Genomic DNA, 19399 nt, shown 5'->3' with positions numbered 1-19399 from the left:
GTACTGAATATTGAGAAAAACTGTTAATTGTTACAACCAAAGTAACACTTTCATATTTGAAATTTGTGTTAGCATAATCCAGCTCTCTGCACTGCTGTAGGTATCTTGTAGGTATCTTCTCGAGTTAAATTATTTAAATGATTACAAAGTAGGCCAGAGGTTTCTCTTTTGCTGGCACAGGAAATATAGGCTAAAGTTCACCCAGCTGCTCTACAGCAGGGGTCCCCAACCCCCCGGGGCTGCAGGCCGGTGCCTCCTGAACCATCCCCCACCCCACGCCCCCACCGGTCCGTAGAAAAATTGTCTTCCATGAAACCTGTCCCTGGTGCCCAAAAGGTTGGGGACTGCTGCTCTAAAGTAAGCTCTGCTAATTAGGAAGTAAGGAAGGCTGGATTCCAAAAGCAAAGCTACCGTGTACTTCAACTTGATTTAGTTGACTGTGGTTTGAAATTGTTTTCCAGACATGTTTGTACATTTGCTGTTTTTCTCTTTGTTTCTTGTCTCTATTGATTTAGAAGAGGTTTTGTGTATGTCTATATGGAGGGGGAAAGGTAGGTTAGTGGATGAGAGTTTATGGTTTGTAAGCTAATGAGCTCAAACCTGTTGTCTCAAATATTTGGCCTTCAGAATTACAACCCACGTCCAAGCCCCTTCACCTGCTCTGTTTTCTTTTTTCCTTAGGCACTTATCTTCTAACATATTTATTTCCATATTTATGTTTCTTGTCTTTTATCTGTCTTTCCACCCCATCTTCTCCCACCCTGCATTCCTGATCAGTTCCTTCTCACTAATTCAGTTTACCCTGTTCTAGCTAGAATTGCCTATTATCTGGCTCCCCTCCCACAGAATTTCTACTTTATAGGGAAACTCCTTTCTATGTCAGGCCTGTTTTCACCTCCTCCACAAAGAAAGGGATTTTTGTCTTTCTGTTCACTCTAGGCCACACTAGATTTTTGTTGTGGAATAAATGACTATGAGATGATGTTGGAGGAGATTACAGTTTGGTTGGGGGAAACACCTGCTACAGATGTAGCGATTAGAGAACAAAACAGTGAGTAATAAAGATAAAAATTTGGGCAGGGAAGGCAAAGATCCTTGTAGACAGAATCTCAAGATAAGGCTTTGTGGAGCCATGATACAGATATAAAGAAGGAAGAGTCACAAAGACAGATGACACAGATCTCAAATGATGGAAAAGCAAAGGGAAGTATATCATTAGTGAAGCAGAGGCACTGGAGATTGAGGAGATGGCTGGCTTCTCTTATCTTAATTTACTTTGGTGTAGGACTTTGACTTATAGGTACTTTTATAATCATTACATCACTTTTACTCTATCTTTAGAAGAACACTGAAATGCTCTGAGAGACTTGTACATGGTCATACAACTAGTAAATAATAAACTGGATGGTCAAACCCAAGGCTTTGGACTCTCGGGTCCTTTGTCTTTGCACCATGAGCGCTGACTTGGATTGCTTAAAGAAAAAAAACATGCAGACAGAACCAGTGATCACCCCACTCTGGTTCTGGTGCCATCTACAGGGTTTTTTTTTTTAATAGTATGTTGTTTTGCCTTTGAAAGCAGTATAAAGCTGCTTTTTTTCTGTGCCTTCGCTTCCCCTCCTTTAAAAAACTGCAGGATAGAGAGAAACATGGAGCCTCTAAAGCCCCTTGATTTTATTTTTCATGACACTGGAAAGTCCATCTCTTCATAGAAATGCAAGAGGACCTGGCTGGAGAACATGCTTGAGATATATTTGGAATACATTTGGAACTAACATTATGGATTGCTTTGTAGATTACTTATTTCTTAGTGTATTTATTTCCTATTGTGGCCCTAAATTTCCACAAACTTAGTGTCTGAAACAATAGAAATTTATTATCTTACAGTTATGGATGTCAGAAATGAGTCTCACTGGGTTAAAATCAAAGGTGTTGGCAGGGCTGTGTTCATTCTGGATGCTCTAAGGGAAAATCCATTTCGTTGCCTTTTCTAGCTTCCAGAGGCTGCCTGCATTCCTTGACTTCTTCAAAGCCAGCAAAATGAGTTCTCATGCTGCCATCTCTGGTTCTTTTGCCTTTTCTCCTCCTTTGTAATTTCATGGGGTGTACCTGAATAATCCAGGCTAATCACCCTGTATTAAGGTCAGCTAATTAGCCACCTTAATTCCATTTGCAGCCTTTATTTCCCTTTGCCATATAACCTAACATACTCGGTTTCTGGGGACATGGGCATCCTTGAGAGGCCATTCTTCCACCTACCACATTTAGTATCCAGATAATCATTTGACCTGATAATTGAAACAAAAAGATACAGCCGTGGTCACAATAATGGCTTAGAACACTTTGTTTTGTGGTGGTTGTTATAAAGTCCAGCTTTGTTATGTATAGCAGGTACTATAGAAATTCTGTTTTGTAAAATAATTAATTTTGAAATACCTTTTTCTTACAGGTTATATTTGCCGCAACTTTACAAGGTCCTCTGCTCTGCTGAGTAAGTTTAATTTCTCGTTGACATGCTTACACTGCTTTTTATACTTATTTAGCAATAAACATGTTTACAAATAAATTTTCCTTCTCTTTTTAGCCAGAACCCATATTAACTATGGAGTCAAAGGGGATGTAGCAGTTATTCGAATTAACTCACCCAATTCAAAGGTACCTAATTTAACTTGCTGCAGTTTATTTCTACTCACTACATTCATTAATCCAGTCCTGAATGGCAAAGAAATAAATCCACCAATTTGGCAGTAATCTTATCACATGAACTTACAGTTTTGATAGAGTTTGAGAAATTGCCCAAGGAAATGCAGTTTTCTGCAGCAGAGGTCCTTGTTTAAGAATTCCTCCTAGTTGACTTTAGGTGTCAGATTAACATCAAGGATTAATAAAACTAGCCTTTTGTTACACTGTAGAATGATAAGATAGTTTATTAGATAAGCAAAGTATAAGCTTTGTTTATAAGAATTAAAACTGACCTACCCATCTTAACTATGAGGTTATTAAATCGGCTTCCTTAACCTGCCTGACATAAGTCATTATTCATAGTAAGTTGGCTGGGTTAAATGTCGTTAAGTTTCCTACGGGACCTGAATGACTCGGTGCAGTTCATATATGAGAAATCAAGTTCTGTTCAAGGTGGAGCTTCATTTGTTTTTGGCAACTTCAAAAAAGCATGTAGCATTAATCCAGTCTTTTGCCAAGAAGAGCTTTATTGCAGGAGCTCATGCTTTTCCCTCACCTAAAGTTGGTGTAAAGATTTCATATTTCAGAAATCTTATTACCAGAGGCCTCAATGAAGTAGGAGGACCTAGATGTAAGCAATTAACAACTATCACAAATTAAGAAAAGTAAGAGCCAGTCCCCCTCACTAGAGTAAATCTTAGCATTTACTGAGCAATGTTTCAAACTTAAGATATTTTTTGTAAGTTGACCATTTTTCCTGAACACAAAAATAACACATACCTATAGTAGGACATTGTAAAGCAATAAAGAGGAGAATAACAATCATTCGTACTCCAAACCCAAAGATAACCACTTTTAACATTTAATCCAGTTTCAGCAAATAACATTCTAAAAATTAAGATCATACTATATGTCTAATTTTGATTCCTTTTTTTCCTTAACATGTTACAAATATTTTCCATGCTGATAAATGTTTGTAGACTTAATTATAGCCTGCATATGATTGAAACTTAGGAGTATGACCTCCTCAGGAATACGAGTTCCTCCTTTAAGTAGAACTATTTTTAGAGGGAGGGGTGCTTACAGTTGGCCAAAGCACCTGAATAGACAGCTGCTGGGTTGTTTGTTTGTTTCCCTGTCTCTTTCTTTTAACAGTATGTTTCTCCTGAATAAATGTATTTCCTATAATTAAAATAGCATTTGATGGTGATTTGCACATCTGTTACTTCGAATTTAGACCCTTAGATTTATATGTATTTCCCTTTGGTAGGTGAATACTCTGGGTCAAGAACTGCATTCAGAGTTCATAGAAGTAATGAATGAAGTCTGGTCTAGCAGTCAAATCAGAAGTGCTGTCCTTATCTCATCAAAGCCAGGGTGCTTCATTGCAGGTGCCGATCTCAAGTAAGTTTTAGGAAATTTGAAGTCATCTTTTATTTTGGCTAATGGTATGTTTTTTAGGCCTAATCATTTCTCATTTTAAAAGAAGGTAGAAGTAAATTTTCTCTGCAAGTTTTTTTAAAGTTATTTTCATGAGTATAATAAAGTTAATAAAAAAGAGGGACTTGTTGCTTAAACCTTACAAGGCTGAATACAGCCTTTCTCTAAAGAAGTTGAAGTAGTAGTTCAAGGAGCAATATTTGAGTAGAATGAAAATATACTAACAATGAGATGCCCTTTTTTTTCATCCACCAGACCAGCAAACATTTAAAAGTTTGAAAATATCATATTAGCAAGGACTTGGGAAAATGAGAAAGTTAAATATTACTAGTAGGAATGCAAATTGGTATAGCCACTTTGGAGAGTAATTTGATAAAATTTAGTAACACTGAAAATCACATATCATATAATCAAGTGATACCTCTTCTAGGTGTATATGCTAGAGAAATCCCACTCTTTGGTTTTAAGGACCCATGCATGCATAGGGATGTTCAGTCCTGTGTAGTTTAAAATAGTGAAGAATTTGAAAGAAGCTAAACGTCAGTCATGAGGGAAATAGATAAGTAAATGTGGAATATTCACAAGATAAAATACTACAAAAACATTTCAAAGGAACTAACTAGATCTACAGCATAATGTTAGAACTCAAAAACATAACTGTTAAGTTAAAAAAAAAGCAAGTTGCCGAACGTTTGATACTGTGTATAGTTTATATAAACATTTTAAAACCATACATGAAATACTTCTCTGTATTATTTATGGATACAAATATGTAGCTGGTTTGAAGAATACACTACAAACATATGAAAATGGTTGTTTCAGGGTAAATGAATTGGCTGGTAGAACTTCAGGGGTCAAAGGCTACTTTACCAATACAGCTAATATTTTCTTTTTTTTTTTTTCAATGATATAATGTACTTATATATAACTTCTTTAAAATTCTTTAAAGCAAAAGTAAGGAGGAGAGATGATACCTTAATATTAGTTTCCTGGGTTAAAGTGTTAACGGTTGTTAATTCTGTCAAAATATGGGTATTTGTTATATTATTCTTTTCAGCTTAGGCAATGATAGCCAGCATTATTGGCTTAGTAATTTGTATTTATGGTGTTTGTATATTTTTAAACTTTGTTCAATATTGTATACCCTTGTTTTTTTATGTATAGTAATTAGAAATTCATAAATATTCTGTTTGTTTATGTTTATTTTTTAGAAAAAGCAAAGTTATCTCCATCAAGTGCTTTTTCTTCTAGCTTGGTTATTTAAGCCTAGTAAGACACTGATGTACCTGGTAGTAGCTACCTAAATCCATAGGAAAACTTGTAGCTTGTGTGAGGCTAGCTGAACAACTCCCAGCATATAAAATGACAGAAAATTAGTTATCTTTGGTCAAAAGTAAAAAACCCACAGCTTAAATGTGTTCAGAAACAGTAAGTAGCAAATGAAACAAACTGAAATTAAAGGACATTGAGGACATTATTGTAATAGAAGCCTTTTTTTCTGTCATTCTGATTGATGTTTAATCCGAAAGCTACCTGATAGTGAAAATGTTTAATCTGCTTGTGAAAATATTTACCAGAAGATGATTTTCTCATGTACAGAGCTTTGTAATCTAATGATTTGTTACCAAAACAAACAAATTATTCAACATGTTTTGTTTCATGTTCTCTGAATCCAGAAATTTAACACTCTTTATAGAGAGGTGATGTCACTGATATTAGTGCTATCTGAGGCAAAATCATTCTTAAACTTCTGAGTGTTTGAAGATTCACTACCAAATATTGATATATGATAGGATAAGGATATGGTGGATGAAGTATTGAACAAAATAGGTTATGGTTTTATCTTTGGTTTTTTTTGGTTCTCTTCTCTCATGTTTACTGCAGCATGTTAACTGCTTGCACGACCTCTCAAGAGGTAACACAAATATCACAGGAAGCACAGAGAATGTTTGAGAGAGTTGAGAAGTCCACAAAGCCTATTGTGGCTGCCATCAATGGATCCTGCTTAGGAGGAGGACTTGAGGTACAGATTTATTCCAAAGTCATTGAGACAATGGTCCAGCTCATTGTTGGGATTCACCAGCTGCAAACCTTTAGGCTACTATTTTGCCTTAAAAAAAGTTGTTGAGGGAGAATCAGCTTCGTTTTTAGTTATCAAATTTCTGGATAGGTTTTTATCCTTATTCCCATGTCACAGAGCAAGCGAACCAAAGTGTCATGTTTTCATTTACAAACTGAGAAGATTTTGAACTAGATCTCTAAGGTCCCTATCAATTCTAAAAAACCTTGTTCAAGTTTGCAAGGCAAAGATTCAGAAGTGTGATTCATGCTCTTGAGCTACTGAAGTCTAGTTGAGACACATAACGCATAATGTACATCAAGTGTTTTGTGAGTAGTAAAGACGGTAAATAACACAAGGTTTGAGAGAAGAGATGCTTACCAAACTGGAGCATGTAAGAAAGAAGGAGGGGAAAAGAAAATAACATTTATTGAACATTTATCACATGCTGGGTTCTATACTAGACACTTTCACATGTATTAATTAAGGAAACCTGTGTCTGGTCCTAAACGATAGGCAGAATTTGATTAACCAGAAAGTAGTGGGAAAACATTCCACATGTGGCATGGTGTGAGCCAAGACAAGGATAAACAAAGCCTAATTAGGGCACCATAAGTAGGCCTGCTTGATTGAAGAGTCTTTACATCGTACAGGGCTTCTTAACCTGGGGTGGCTATATAATTGTGTGTGCATTTTTCTGTTGAGAGCTTCCATACCTTTCAGCAGATTTTCAAGGAGATCTGCAACTCAAAAAGAGGTTAATAACTTAGGGGAAAGGTATGAAGTAAGGCCAGAAAGGTAAATTATAGAAAGCATCAAATGCCAGCCTAAGGAATTTCGGTTTATTCTGGGGGCCTATTTCCTGCTTTATGAGTAATCTTTAGACCCTCACATATCCTAAGATATTACAAAGTTACATTTTTTAACACTCTAATTTTCTTTCATTTGTTTGAAGCTTGCCATTTCATGCCAATACAGAATAGCAACAAAAGATAAGAAAACAGTACTGGGTTCCCCTGAAGTCTTGCTGGGAATCCTACCAGGAGCGGGAGCCACGCAAAGGCTACCCAAAATGGTGAGTTTAAGATACCCATGTGAACTTGAGAACCTCGGTCCTATGTGCCCCTTTAGATCTATTTCCTCTGTACAAAAGGTATAATATGGGTATTCATTGTAAAATTTAGAAACTGGACCTCCCTGGTGGCGCAGTGGTTAAGAATCCGCCTGCCAATGCAGGGGACACAGGTTCAAGCCCTGGTCCGGGAAGATCCCACATGCCGCGGAGCAACTAATAAGCCCGTGCGCCACAACTACTGAGCCTGCACTCTAGAGCCTGTCACACCTACTAAGCCTGTGTGCCACAACTACTGAGCCTGCACTCTAGAGCCCGTGAGCCACAGCTACCGAGCCCACGTGCCACAAGTACTGAAGCCCGCGCACCTAGAGCCCGTGCTCCGCAACAGGAGAAGCCACCACAGTGAGAAGCCTGCGCACCACAACAAAGAGCAGCCCCCGCTTGCTGCAACTAGAGAAAGCCGGTGCTCAGCAACCAAGTCCCAACACAGCCAAAAATAAATAAATTTTAAAAAAAATTTAGAAACCAAATACAATGTGAATATATGGGATCAATAACATTTTATTCCTGATATTTATTTTTTCAATTCTACTTTGTATTTATTTTTTCAATTCCTTGATCAAAATGATTGATCAGGGTCCTTTGTTAGTCCCTGAAGAAGGGAAGAGATAAATAAGATACATGTCTTGCTTTCTGGAACTTACAGTTTAATTTGTTCCTTCTCTGCACAGTACGATCTTACCAGTTTTTCAAATCCCTGGGTCTTATTTCATGATAACTGTTAAGAGGCAGACCTTTCCCCTGATTTGGATGATCTCACTGTTGTATTCTATAGACCCAAAAGAGGCCCATCAGGCTTTTGAATTCTTAAGAAGGGAAGGACAGTCAGACCTGGAGGCTGCAGAGCAATCTTAACATCAAACTTGAGGGCCCCCTGAACCTCATAGCCTGTGGCACTGTGGATTCTTCAGGGAAAACAACACTCAGCAGAAATACTCTTTGCAGAGAAGTTGATATGAGTTGGACATAGAAAAATGGGAAAGTTTATGGTATTTGTTTTCTGATAATAAACAGTGTGCATTCCTTCATAGGAATTGCCAAGAGGATTTACTGAAAGAATGAATAAGCCTATACGTGTATAGAAAATATTGCTGTTTCTTTTGTTTTGTTATAGTTGGTTCTTGAATGTTGCTAGAAGCTGTTCTTCTAGCACCTACATACAAAGCCCTAGTTGAGTTCTCTTTTTGTTAAGTCTAAGATCCTTTCTAAAGACATTGTCAAAACTATGAAATTTCTCAGTCTCTACTAATTCCAGTATAGGAATTTTAAATATTATACAGATGATAGAGAAGAAACTCAGAATGACATAAATGTACAATTTTAGGAAACATGACATTTTTTCTCCACTTTATCAATCCATAAGACAGAAGTCCTACAAATTGAATTAAAAGAAGAGATATAAAGACATTTTTAACTTCAGGCGGAGGTTTCTGAAACTAAACTACCTAAATGTGTATAAAATTTCATTGATGGATATATAACATAAAAATCTGGTTTGACTTTTCTCATTTTAATATTTATTTTGCTCAGTTGGATGATTTGTAAATTGTAATTGTCACTCTGATTTTTTTCCACCTTTGTTCTAATCCTTGCTTGTTTGTTAGGTGGGTGTGCCTGCTGCTTTTGACATGATGCTGACTGGTAGAGGCATTCGTGCAGACAGAGCAAAGAAAATGGGACTGGTTGACCAACTGGTGGAACCGCTGGGTAAGTGCTAACATGCTTCAGAATTGAGCCTTATGAAGTTATTTATTTTCTTAAAGAGTTAATATCTTGACTATTGGTTATAGTGAAACCCAAACACTTAAGAAATGAGTCATTATTCTGAAGAGTGAAGTTTTCTAAAAATAGCTAATACTAAATCATTTTCAACATCACCCCCAATTTCTATTTTACATTATTTATAATTGGGACATCAGGAGTACAGAATTGAATCGAGTCATTATTTTTGGTTCTTAAATTACCTGTATCATTATCCATGATAACTATTCTTCAGTTTTTTGTGTCTGTTTTAATAATATAATAAACATGTATGAAATAACCAACCTAAGGATATTAATAATTGACATCTACTAATGTGCTGCTTCCTCCCATACAATTTCCTTGCCTCTTCTCAGCCAAGGAAACCACTATTCCAGATTGTATGTTCATCACCCTCTTACATTTCTTAAAAATCAGCATTATTGAGATGTTATTTACATGATAATAAATTTGCCAGTGTTTAATGTACAGTTTGCATTTTGACAAACGTATATAGCTATGTAAACACCACCACAATCATACAATAGAACATTTCTAGTATGTAGCTTTTTGTGTCTTTCATTTAGCGTACTGCTTTTGAGATTCATCCATGTTGTTACATGTCAGCAATGTATTCCTTCTTGTTGCTGAATGTCATTCCATTGTATAGATAAACCATAATTTGTTTATCCATTCACCAAAGGATAGACATTTGAGGTGTTTCCAATTTGGGGCTATTCTGAATAAAGCTCCTGTGAACATTCATTGACAAGTCTTTATGTGGACAAATATTTCATTTCTTTTGGATAAATACTGAAGAGTGGATTGGCTGGACCATATGATAGATGTGCTTAGCTTTTAAGAACCTGTCAAACTTTTTCCAAAGTGGTTATACCATTTTACATTCTTACCAGCAGTGTATGAGAGTTCTAGTTACAACCACCTTGCACGCTCAGTCTTTTTAACTTTAAACATTTCAGTAGGAGTGTAGTAATATGTCATTGGGGTTTAATTTTTATTTTCCTAAAGACCAAAGATACCGAACTTATTTCATGTGTTTATTTGCCTTCTGTATATCTTCTGATAAAGTGTTCAAATGTTTTGCCCATTTTGTTTGATTTAGCTGTTTTTCTTATTACTGAGTTTTCAGAGTTCTTTATATATCAGGATATAAGTCCTTTATGAGATTTGTAATTTGCAAATATTTTCTCCCTGTCTGTGGCTTGTCATTTCATTATCTAAGAGTAGAAATTCTTAATTTTGATGAAGTCCAATGTATCAAAGTCTTCTTTTATGGATCATGGTATTGGTGTTTTAGAAATCTTTTCCTAACAAGATTACAAAGATTTTCTCCTATGTTTTCTTCTGAAAGTTTTGTAGTTTAGCCCTTACATTTTGGTCTGTGCTACTTCAAGTTAATGTTTATGTATGGGAGGTAAAGACTGAGTTGTTGTTGTTTTTGTTGTGTGATTATGAATATCCAAAATGTCCTGGCACAATTTGTTGAGAAGACTCTTCTTTCCCATTGACACCTTGACACCTTGGTGGAATATTAGTTGACCCTCTGTGTTTGGGTCTATATCTAGGTTTCCTATTTCCAATTATTTATATGTCTTTACTTAAGACAGTATCACACTGTCTTGATTACTGTGTTTTGTAGTAAATCTTGGTATCAGATAGTGTGACCCCACCCTCCACCTTGCCTCTCTTCTTTCAATATCATTTTGCCTATTCTAGTTTCTTTGCATTTACATATGAATTTTAAATCATCTCATCCATATCTACAAAAACATCTCCTAGGATCTTGATTGGAATTCCATTGAATCAATGTATCAATTTGGAGAGAATTGACATTTTAAAAATACTGAGTGTTTTCATTATGAACATAATATAACTTTCTGTTTACTTAGGTCATCTTTAATTTCTCTCAGTAGTGTTTTGTACTTTTCATTGAACATACCTTACACACATTTTGTTAAATTTGTACCTAAGTATTTCATACTTTTATGCCATTATACTTTTTTAACTTTAATTTCTCATTAATTACTAACATATATAAATACAAACGATTTTCACATGTGGACCTTGTATTCTGTGATTTTGCTAAATTTATTTATTAGTTCTACTAGCTTTTTCTGTAGATTCCTAAGGATTTTCTACATAAATAATCATGTTATCTACAAATAAAGACATTTGGCTTCTTCCTTTTCTATCTGGTTGGTGTTTCTTTTTCTTGACTTACTGCAGTGGCTAAGATCTTTAGTACAATATTGATTTGAAGTAAAAACAGATATTATTAACTTGTTCCAATCTTAAGAGAGACATTCACCCTGATGCTGTAGGGTGTATAATGTTATGTAGGTTTTTCATATATACCCTTTATCAGATTGTAGATGTACCTTATTTATAGTTTGCTGAGAACTATATTGCTTTTTCTGCATCTAATGAGATGATTGTTTGGGTTTGTCCTTTTAGTTTATTAAGTAAAGTCATTTACATTGATTTTTTTTTTTTTTTTTTTTTTTTTTCCGCCCAGCCGCTCCGCGGCATGTGGGATCTTCCCGGACCGGGGCACGAACCCGTGTCCCCTGCATCGGCAGGCGGACTCTCAACCACTGGGCCACCAGGGAAGCCTTACATTGATTTTTGACTATTGAATTCATTCCTGGAATAAACTTCACTTGGTTGTGATGTATTATCCTTTTTATAAAGTGCCGGCTGAATCAGCTAAAATTTTGTGAAGGATTTTTATGTCTGGTCATGAGAGATAATGGTCTCAGGAATAATATTTTTTTTCTTTTGGTATTTTTGCCTGGTGTTGATATCTGGGTAATTCTGACCTCATAAAATGAGTTGGAAATATTTCTTCCTCTTCAATTTTCTGGAAGATTTTGTGTAGAATTGGTATTATTTTTTCCTTAAATCCTTGATGAAATTCACCAGTGAAGTTATATGGACTTGGAGTTTTGTTTCTTGGGAAGGTTATAACCTATGAATTCCGTTTCCTTAGTAGATATGGGGCTATTCAGGTTGACTGTTTCTTTTTTCTTTTTTTTTTTGGCCTTGCCATGTGGCTGGCAGGATCTTAGTTCCCTCACCAGGGATTGAACCCAGGCCCCTGGCCATGAAAGCACCGAGTCCTAACCACTGGACCGCCAGGGAATTCCCAGGTTCACTATTTCTTTTTTCTTTCTTTCCTTTTTTTTTTTTTAATTGGAGTATAGTTGATTTACAATGTTGTGTTAGCTTTGGGTGCACAGCAAAGCAAATCACCATACATATACTTATATCCACTCTTTTTTAGATTCTCTTCCCATACAGGTCACCACAGAGCATTGAGTAGAGTTCCCTGTGCTACACAGCAGCAGGTCCTTATTAGCTATCCATTCTATACATAGTAGTGCAGGTTCACCATTTCTTTTCTTTTTTTTTTTAATTTTTTTAAAAAATTTATTTAATTAATTTTTTCACTGTGTTGGGTCTTCATTGCTGCGCACGCGCTTTCTCTAGTTGTGGTGAGCAGGGGCTACTCTTCTTTGAGGTGCGCAGGCCTCTCATTGTGGTGGTGTCTCTTGTTGCGGATCACGGGCTCTAGGCGTGTGGGCTTCAGTAGCTGTGGCATGTGGGTTCAGTAGTTGTGGCTCGCAGGCCCAGTAGTTGTGGCGCACGGGCTTAGTTGCTCCGCGGCATGTGAGATCTTCCCAGACCAGGGCTCGAACCCATGTCCCCTGCCTTGGCAGGTGGATTCTTAACCACTGCACCACCAGGGAAGCCCCAGGTTCACCATTTCTTGAGTGAGCTGTAGTTGTTTGTTTTGCAAAGATTTTGTCCATTTCATTTAACTTGACAAATTTATTTCAATAAAGTTGTTCATTTAACTTGACAAATTTATTTCAATAAAGTTGTTCAGGGACTTCCTTGGTGATGCAGTGGATAAGACTCCACGCTCCCAATGCAGGCAACCTGGGTTTGATCCCTAGTCAGGGAACTAGATCCCACATGCATGCTGCAACTAAGAGTTGGCATGCCACAACTAAGGAGCCTGCCTGCTGCAGCTAAGACCCAGCACAACCAAATAAATAAATAAATATTTTTTAAAATTAAAAAAAAATAAAGTTCATAATACTTTATTATTATTCTTTTCATATCTTTACACTGTAAAATGATGCTCCTCTTTCATTCCTGATATTGCTAATTTGTGTCTTCTCTTTTTTCCCTGATGAGTCTGGCTAGAAATTTATCAGTTTTATTGATCTTTTCTAAGAATCAGCTTTTAATTCCATTGGTTTTGTTTGCTGTTTTATTGATTTCAGCTGTCTTATTATTTATTTCTTTCTGCTTGCTTTTGGATTTAATTTGCTCTTCTTTTTCTGCTTTCTTACTAGAAACTAGTTTCTAGTTTCTTTCATTGATTTTAGGCCTTTCTTCTTTTCTAACATAAGCATTAAAGCTATACATTGGGAATTCCGTGGCAGTTCAGTGGTTAGGACTTTGCGCTTTCACTGCTGGGGCCTGGGTTCAATCCCTGGTTGGGAAACTAAGATCCTGCAAGCCGTGCGACACACCAAAAAAAAAAAAAAAAAAAAAAAGGCTATACATTTTCTTCTTGGCATTGCTTTCTCTTCATGTTTTAATGTTATGTTTTCAATTCCATGAAGGTCAAATATTTTCAGATTTATCTAGTGATTTCTTCTTTGGCGCATGTATAATTTAGAAGTGTGTTGTTTAATTTTCCAAATATTTGGGGATGTTTCAGATATCTTTCTGTTATTGATTTCTAGTTGAATTCTGCTGTAATCAGAGTATAGTCGATCCTTATTATTTGAGGTTCCCTGTCTGTGAATTTGCCTACTCACTAACATTTGTCATAACCCCAAAAGTAATACTCGTGGTTCTTTTGCAGTCATTCATAGACACGTACAGAGTGGCAAAAGATTCAAGTCTCCCAACGCACATGTTCCCAGCTGAAGTCAAACAAGGCACTGTCTGCCTTCTCATTTCAGCTTTTATAAAACTAACAAGTGTCCTTTCCATGGTCTATTTACTGCCACGTTTTCCTCATTTTGTGCTTTTTCTGTTTAAAATAGTGAGAGCTAGGAGTGGAAAAGAATTGAGTCAGAGTGAGGGAAAATGTCTTTAAGGTTTCTCTTTACTCCCCCAGTAAGGAGGCCTTAGCAGAAGTACCTGAAGAAGACCTTGGTTGAAGGTCCCATATAAAGAGACTTAGGAGTGAAGGCACATGGACTCGGAATGAAAATGTGTGTAAGAGCATAGCCAGTCAGGGAGACCTGAGTCATTGACTGCAGCTCCCATTAAAGACTGCAGTTCGTTGGCTGGGCACCAAGTCTGGTATGGAAAGGACAGCTTTCTCCATGAGGCCTCCGAGGCCTGTAATTGCCTATGCTTGGACCTGAAATATCACATAGGTTTTTAGCTAGGGGCTGGACCCCTCAATTTTTGCAAATAGTCATGTGGCCGTAACAGGTATTTATAATTACCTACTTCTACTACCCATTCCATATTTCCTTTGCCCTTAGGAAGTACATCAGCTGGTCATGGTTCTTTGTCTGGTAGGGTGACCTTCATTCCTAAAAGGTCTGGGCCACTAGCAGTCCAGCATGAATTGGGTTGCTTTAATTTTCCACTAACTAATTGTAGGTCACAGTACCCTAAGAGACACCCCAAGAGATCTCCCATATTTGAAACATACTCTCCCTTACCTTCATTGTAGTAGCAACCCAACTTCCCCTGGTAATCAGGATTAATCACCCCAGCCAGTACAGTAATCCTTTCTCTGCCTGTTTCAGAGGCGTGAGGAGCCCAAAGTGGCCAGATGGCAGTCTCATCCTCCAGTTCAATAGAATCATTGTTATGTCTCCTGATGGACTTTGGAACTAAATCCTCTAGACCAGCAGAACCTAAGGTTGTAGGACAGAAGCACATTTTTTGTTGGTAGATCACTAGGGGTTAGTAGCAGAGCCATCTCTATATGTACTTCTGGATTCCTGGACCCGTAAATCCTTGCTATGGAAGAAACGACACCGTATATTGGAGGTTGATTTAGAGCATATACAGGATCCTAGATGATACTGCCCTAGCCTTACAAAGTATTACCACCTACCTAGGGTTCTGAGTCTTTAAAAGTCTATTCCACCATTCTATCAATCCAGCTGCTTCACGGTGATGGGGCACATGGTGAGATCAGTGCATTTCATGAGCATGGCCCATTGCCACACTCCATTTACTGTGAGGTGAGTTGCTTGATCAGAAGCAGTGTCGTGTGGGATACCGTGATGGTGGATAAGGCATTCCATAAGTCCACAAATGGTAGTTTTGGCAGATGCATTGCATGCCAGGAAGGCAAATTCATACCCGCAATAAGTGTCTATTCCAGTAAGAACAGAGTGCTGCCCTTTCCATGACGAAAGCAGTGCAGTGTAGTCAGTCTGCCAGAATGTTGCTCACCTTGGGAGAATCCTGGTATGAGACAATCAGTGTTGGTCTCTGCTGCCGATTGGGCACTGAACGGTGATTGTACCCAGGTTGGCCTTGGTGAGTAGTTGTTGCTAAGCCCACGCACAGCCTCCATCCCTGCCATCTGGCCACTTTGTTCATGAGCCCATTGGGCAGTGACGGGGTGACTGGGGAAAGAGGCTGACTGGTATCCACAGGATGAGTTATCTTTTCCGCTCGATCATTAAAATCCTCTTTGAGATCACGCCTTGTTGACCATTCACATGAAACACAAATATTTTCACATTCTTTGCTGAGTTTTCTCTTTCCCAGTCAGCTGGTCATAGGGAACTTCCGTGAGGCCATAGGTGCAGGCTGAGAGAGAGAAGGAGGAGTAAGGGTATTTTGGCCACTTCCTCATGCAACTCGTACCTTTAGGGTCTGCTCAAGCCCAGTCTCATGTATACCACTTCCATTTGATAATGGAGTGCTGTTGCACACACCCAGCTTTATGGCTTAGTGGGTTAGACAACATCCATTTCATGACAGGCAGCTCAGATCGCATAGTAACTTGCTGGCCCATGGTTAAGCTTAGAGTCTCCACTAAGGCCCAGTAGGAAGCCAAAAGCTGTTTCTCAGCAGGATAGTAATTATTAACAGAGGATGGTAGGGCTTTGCTCCAAATTCCTAAGGATCTGTACTCAGATTCGCCTGTAGGGCCTGCCAACGACTCCAGACAGCATCTCTCTCTACCACTGATGCTTCAAGCGCCTTCAGGTCTGAATCGTATGGTCTAAAGAGCGGAACAGCTATTCTTGTCCTGAGCCCAACTCAAAACTAGCAGCCTTCGAGTTACTCAGTAAAGTGGCTAGAGTAGCGCATCCAAGAAAGATGTTGCCTCCAAAATCCACTAGGTGTTGTGCCTGTTTTTTGTGGTAGGAGGGGCCAGATGCAACAACTTATCCTTCACCTTAGAAGGAATGTCTCAGCATGCCCCATACCACTGGACCCCTAGAAATTTCACTAAGATGGATATGTCTAGAGTAGTTGGTACTTCCAGCTCACCAGGTCCATTCAGCATAATATCATCAATGTAATGAACTGGCATGGTATCTTGTGGAAGGAAAAGGCAATCAAGGTCCCTGTGGGCTAAATTATGACTTATGGATGTAGAATTGATCACTTCTAAGGTAAGACAGTAAGGCTATATTGCAGGCCTTTCCAGCTGAAAGCAAACTGCTTCTGGTAGTCTTTACTACCAGCTGTCAAGGAAAAAAGCACTTTCCAGATGAGCAAATACACAAGAGGTAAGAGGAGATGTGTTAACGTGCTCAAGCAATGAAATTGCATCTGGAATACCAGCTGCAGTTGCCGTTACCACCTGATTAAGTTTGCCATAGTCCACCGTCATTCTGCAGGAGCCATCTGGTTTCCGCACAGGCCCAAAATACGTAAATTGAATGAGGATGCAGTGGGAATCACCACTCCTGCATCTTTCAAGTCCTTAATGGTGGCACCAGTCTCTGTAGTCCCTCCAGGAATGCAGTGTTACTTTTATTTTACTATTTTTCTGTGTAGAGGCAGTTTTAGTGGCTTTCACTTGGCCTTTCCCGCTATAGTAGTCCTTATTCCACAGGTCAAGGAGCTAGTTGCTGAGGATATCTATTTCAGTCATGCATTCTGGAAGTAACCAAAGCATGAGTTCAGCTAATAATCCTTTTATCACATGACCTTATAAACCCCTGCCCTGTCTGGTGGATCACAATAACATTTTGAGTCTTTTGGAATTACTGTCAGTTCCGAGCCAGTGTCCAGTAATCCCCCAAAAGTCTGAATATTTCCCTTTCCTCAAGGTAAATGACCATAGAGTCCCTTTGGGGAAGATTAACAGTATAATTCCCTCAAGGAGCTACAAACTCCCCTTTATTCAAGAGGTTCTGGGTCTTTAAGCTGGCTCATTTCTGAGAATTGATGAGAGCGATAACTTTCTCTTTCTTTTTTTTTTTTTTTTTAAAAATTTATTTATTTATTTTTGGCTGCGTCCCTTGTTGCAGAGCACGGGCTCTAGGCGTGCGGGCTTCAGTAGTTGTGGCTCGCAGGCTCTAGAGTGCAGCCTCAGTAGTTGTGGCGCACGGGCTTAGTTGCTCCGTGGCATGTGGCATCTTCCCGGACCAGGGCTCGAACCCATGTCCCCTGCATTGGCAGGCGGATTCTTAACCACCGCGCCACCAGGGATGTCCGATGACTCTCTTTGGTAATTCATGTTATTCTTACATTTACTAGACCTAGAATTCTTCTGAATCCAGTGGGCCACCCATCATCTGTTTCTTTCCTAGGAATGCCATGATCAACTAGCCAACGCCATAGGTCTCCACAAGTCAAACTATTCTGATTACTATTTACTTTGGCTCTGCTATCCATTTTGGTAACCATGCCCCATTTGCTTTTGGCAATTGAGTGTTGCTCCTTGGCCCCTGCCACCCCAGAATCCCATTATCCCCACTGCATTTAGGGATCCTAGTTGATGGTAGCAGTTCCCACTGTAATTTCTGACCTACAGAGAGGAGCAATCACAGAGCTCTTCAAGGATGCTGGGACTCCCCTCCTAAATTGATTTCTCTTGGTCGTGGTGAAAAGTGTGTCCTCTGACCCTTCCAGGGGAGCTGAGCAGGTCCAGCATGATAAATCCACACTAACATTCCAGTTTCCTTAAGCCTTTTAATATTTCCTCTACCATACCAACATGGTTCTGGCATTTCGGCTTCGTTCAGTACTGCTTGTTTTCTATATGTCCCATCTGTTCTTTGTTCCTTTTTTCTTCTTTCTGCTTTCCTCTGGATTAATCTTTTTTTGGGGGGGTGGGCCGTGCCGCGTGGCATGGGGGATCTTAGTTCCCCAACCAGGGATTGACCCCGTCTGCCCTGCAGTGGAAGCGCAGAGTCCTAAACATGGGACTGCCAGGGAATTCTGCCTGGATTAATCATTTTTTATCTTCACTATTGGACTTTTACTTTGCTTTACCCTTTTAATGGTTGCTCTAGGGTTTACAGCATACATCTTCCTTTTTTTTTTTAATTTATTTTAATTTATTTATTTTTGGCTGTGTTGGGTCTTTGTTGTTGCGTGCGAGCTTTCTCTACTTGCGATGAACTTTCTCTACTTGCGGCGAGCGGGGACTACTCTTCGTTGCAGTGCTCTGGCTTCTCATTGGGGTGGCTTCTCTTGTTGCGGAGCATGGGCTCTAGGTGCGCGGGCCTCATTAGTTGTGGCACACGGGCTCAGTAGTTGTGGCTCGCGGGGTCTAGAGTGCAGGCTCAGTAGTTGTGGCACATGGGCTTAGCTGCTCCGCGGCATGTGGGATCTTCCCAGACCAGGGTTCGAACCCGTATCCCCTGCGTTGGCAGGCAGATTCTTAATCACTGTGCCACCAGGGAAGTCCAGCATACATCTTTAACATGTAATCTGTCTTGATATATCATTTCACATGTAAGGTCGGAACCTTTAAAGGGTATACTTTCATTTCCCCCCATTCTTTTGCTATTCTTGTTATACTTCTGCATGTATTATACATTCCTTAGCATATTACTATTTTTGTTTTAAACAATTATCTTTTACAGAGATTTAAAAAATCAGACAATTCTTTTCTGTTTACTCATATATTTATTATTTTTGGTGCTCTTTATTCTTTGTATAGATCCAAGTTCCTGTCTGGCTTGATTTTCCTCCAACCTGAAGAACTTCCTTTAACGTGCTCTATATAGTGTAGGTCTGCTGGCAGTTAATTCTCTCACTTTTTGATTTGTTTGAAAAAGTCTTCATTTTCTTTTTTTTTTTTTTTTTTTTTTTTTTCGCCGTTCGGGGGCCTCTCACTGTTGTGGCCTCTCCCGTTC

General features: G+C 38.7%; 1 protein-coding gene across 1 annotated transcript in view; it reads left to right on the top strand.

Moving 5' to 3' along the window:
• HADHA (hydroxyacyl-CoA dehydrogenase trifunctional multienzyme complex subunit alpha) overlaps positions 1-19399 on the top strand; it is a 55679-nt gene that overhangs the window by 2948 nt on the left and 33332 nt on the right. The window contains exons 2-7 of the mRNA XM_007108427.4: positions 2450-2491; positions 2585-2655; positions 3953-4086; positions 6007-6145; positions 7137-7256; positions 8921-9023. Of these exons, the coding sequence (XP_007108489.2) occupies positions 2450-2491; positions 2585-2655; positions 3953-4086; positions 6007-6145; positions 7137-7256; positions 8921-9023 (609 nt within the window). The remainder of the gene's footprint in view (positions 1-2449; positions 2492-2584; positions 2656-3952; positions 4087-6006; positions 6146-7136; positions 7257-8920; positions 9024-19399) is intronic.

The sequence above is a fragment of the Physeter macrocephalus genome, chromosome 12 (genome assembly GCF_002837175.3).
Source record: "Physeter macrocephalus isolate SW-GA chromosome 12, ASM283717v5, whole genome shotgun sequence".
Taxonomy (NCBI): Eukaryota; Metazoa; Chordata; class Mammalia; order Artiodactyla; family Physeteridae; genus Physeter; species Physeter macrocephalus.
The sequence above is the reverse complement of the archived record's forward strand: the minus strand, read 5'-3'. Positions and strand labels throughout refer to the sequence as shown.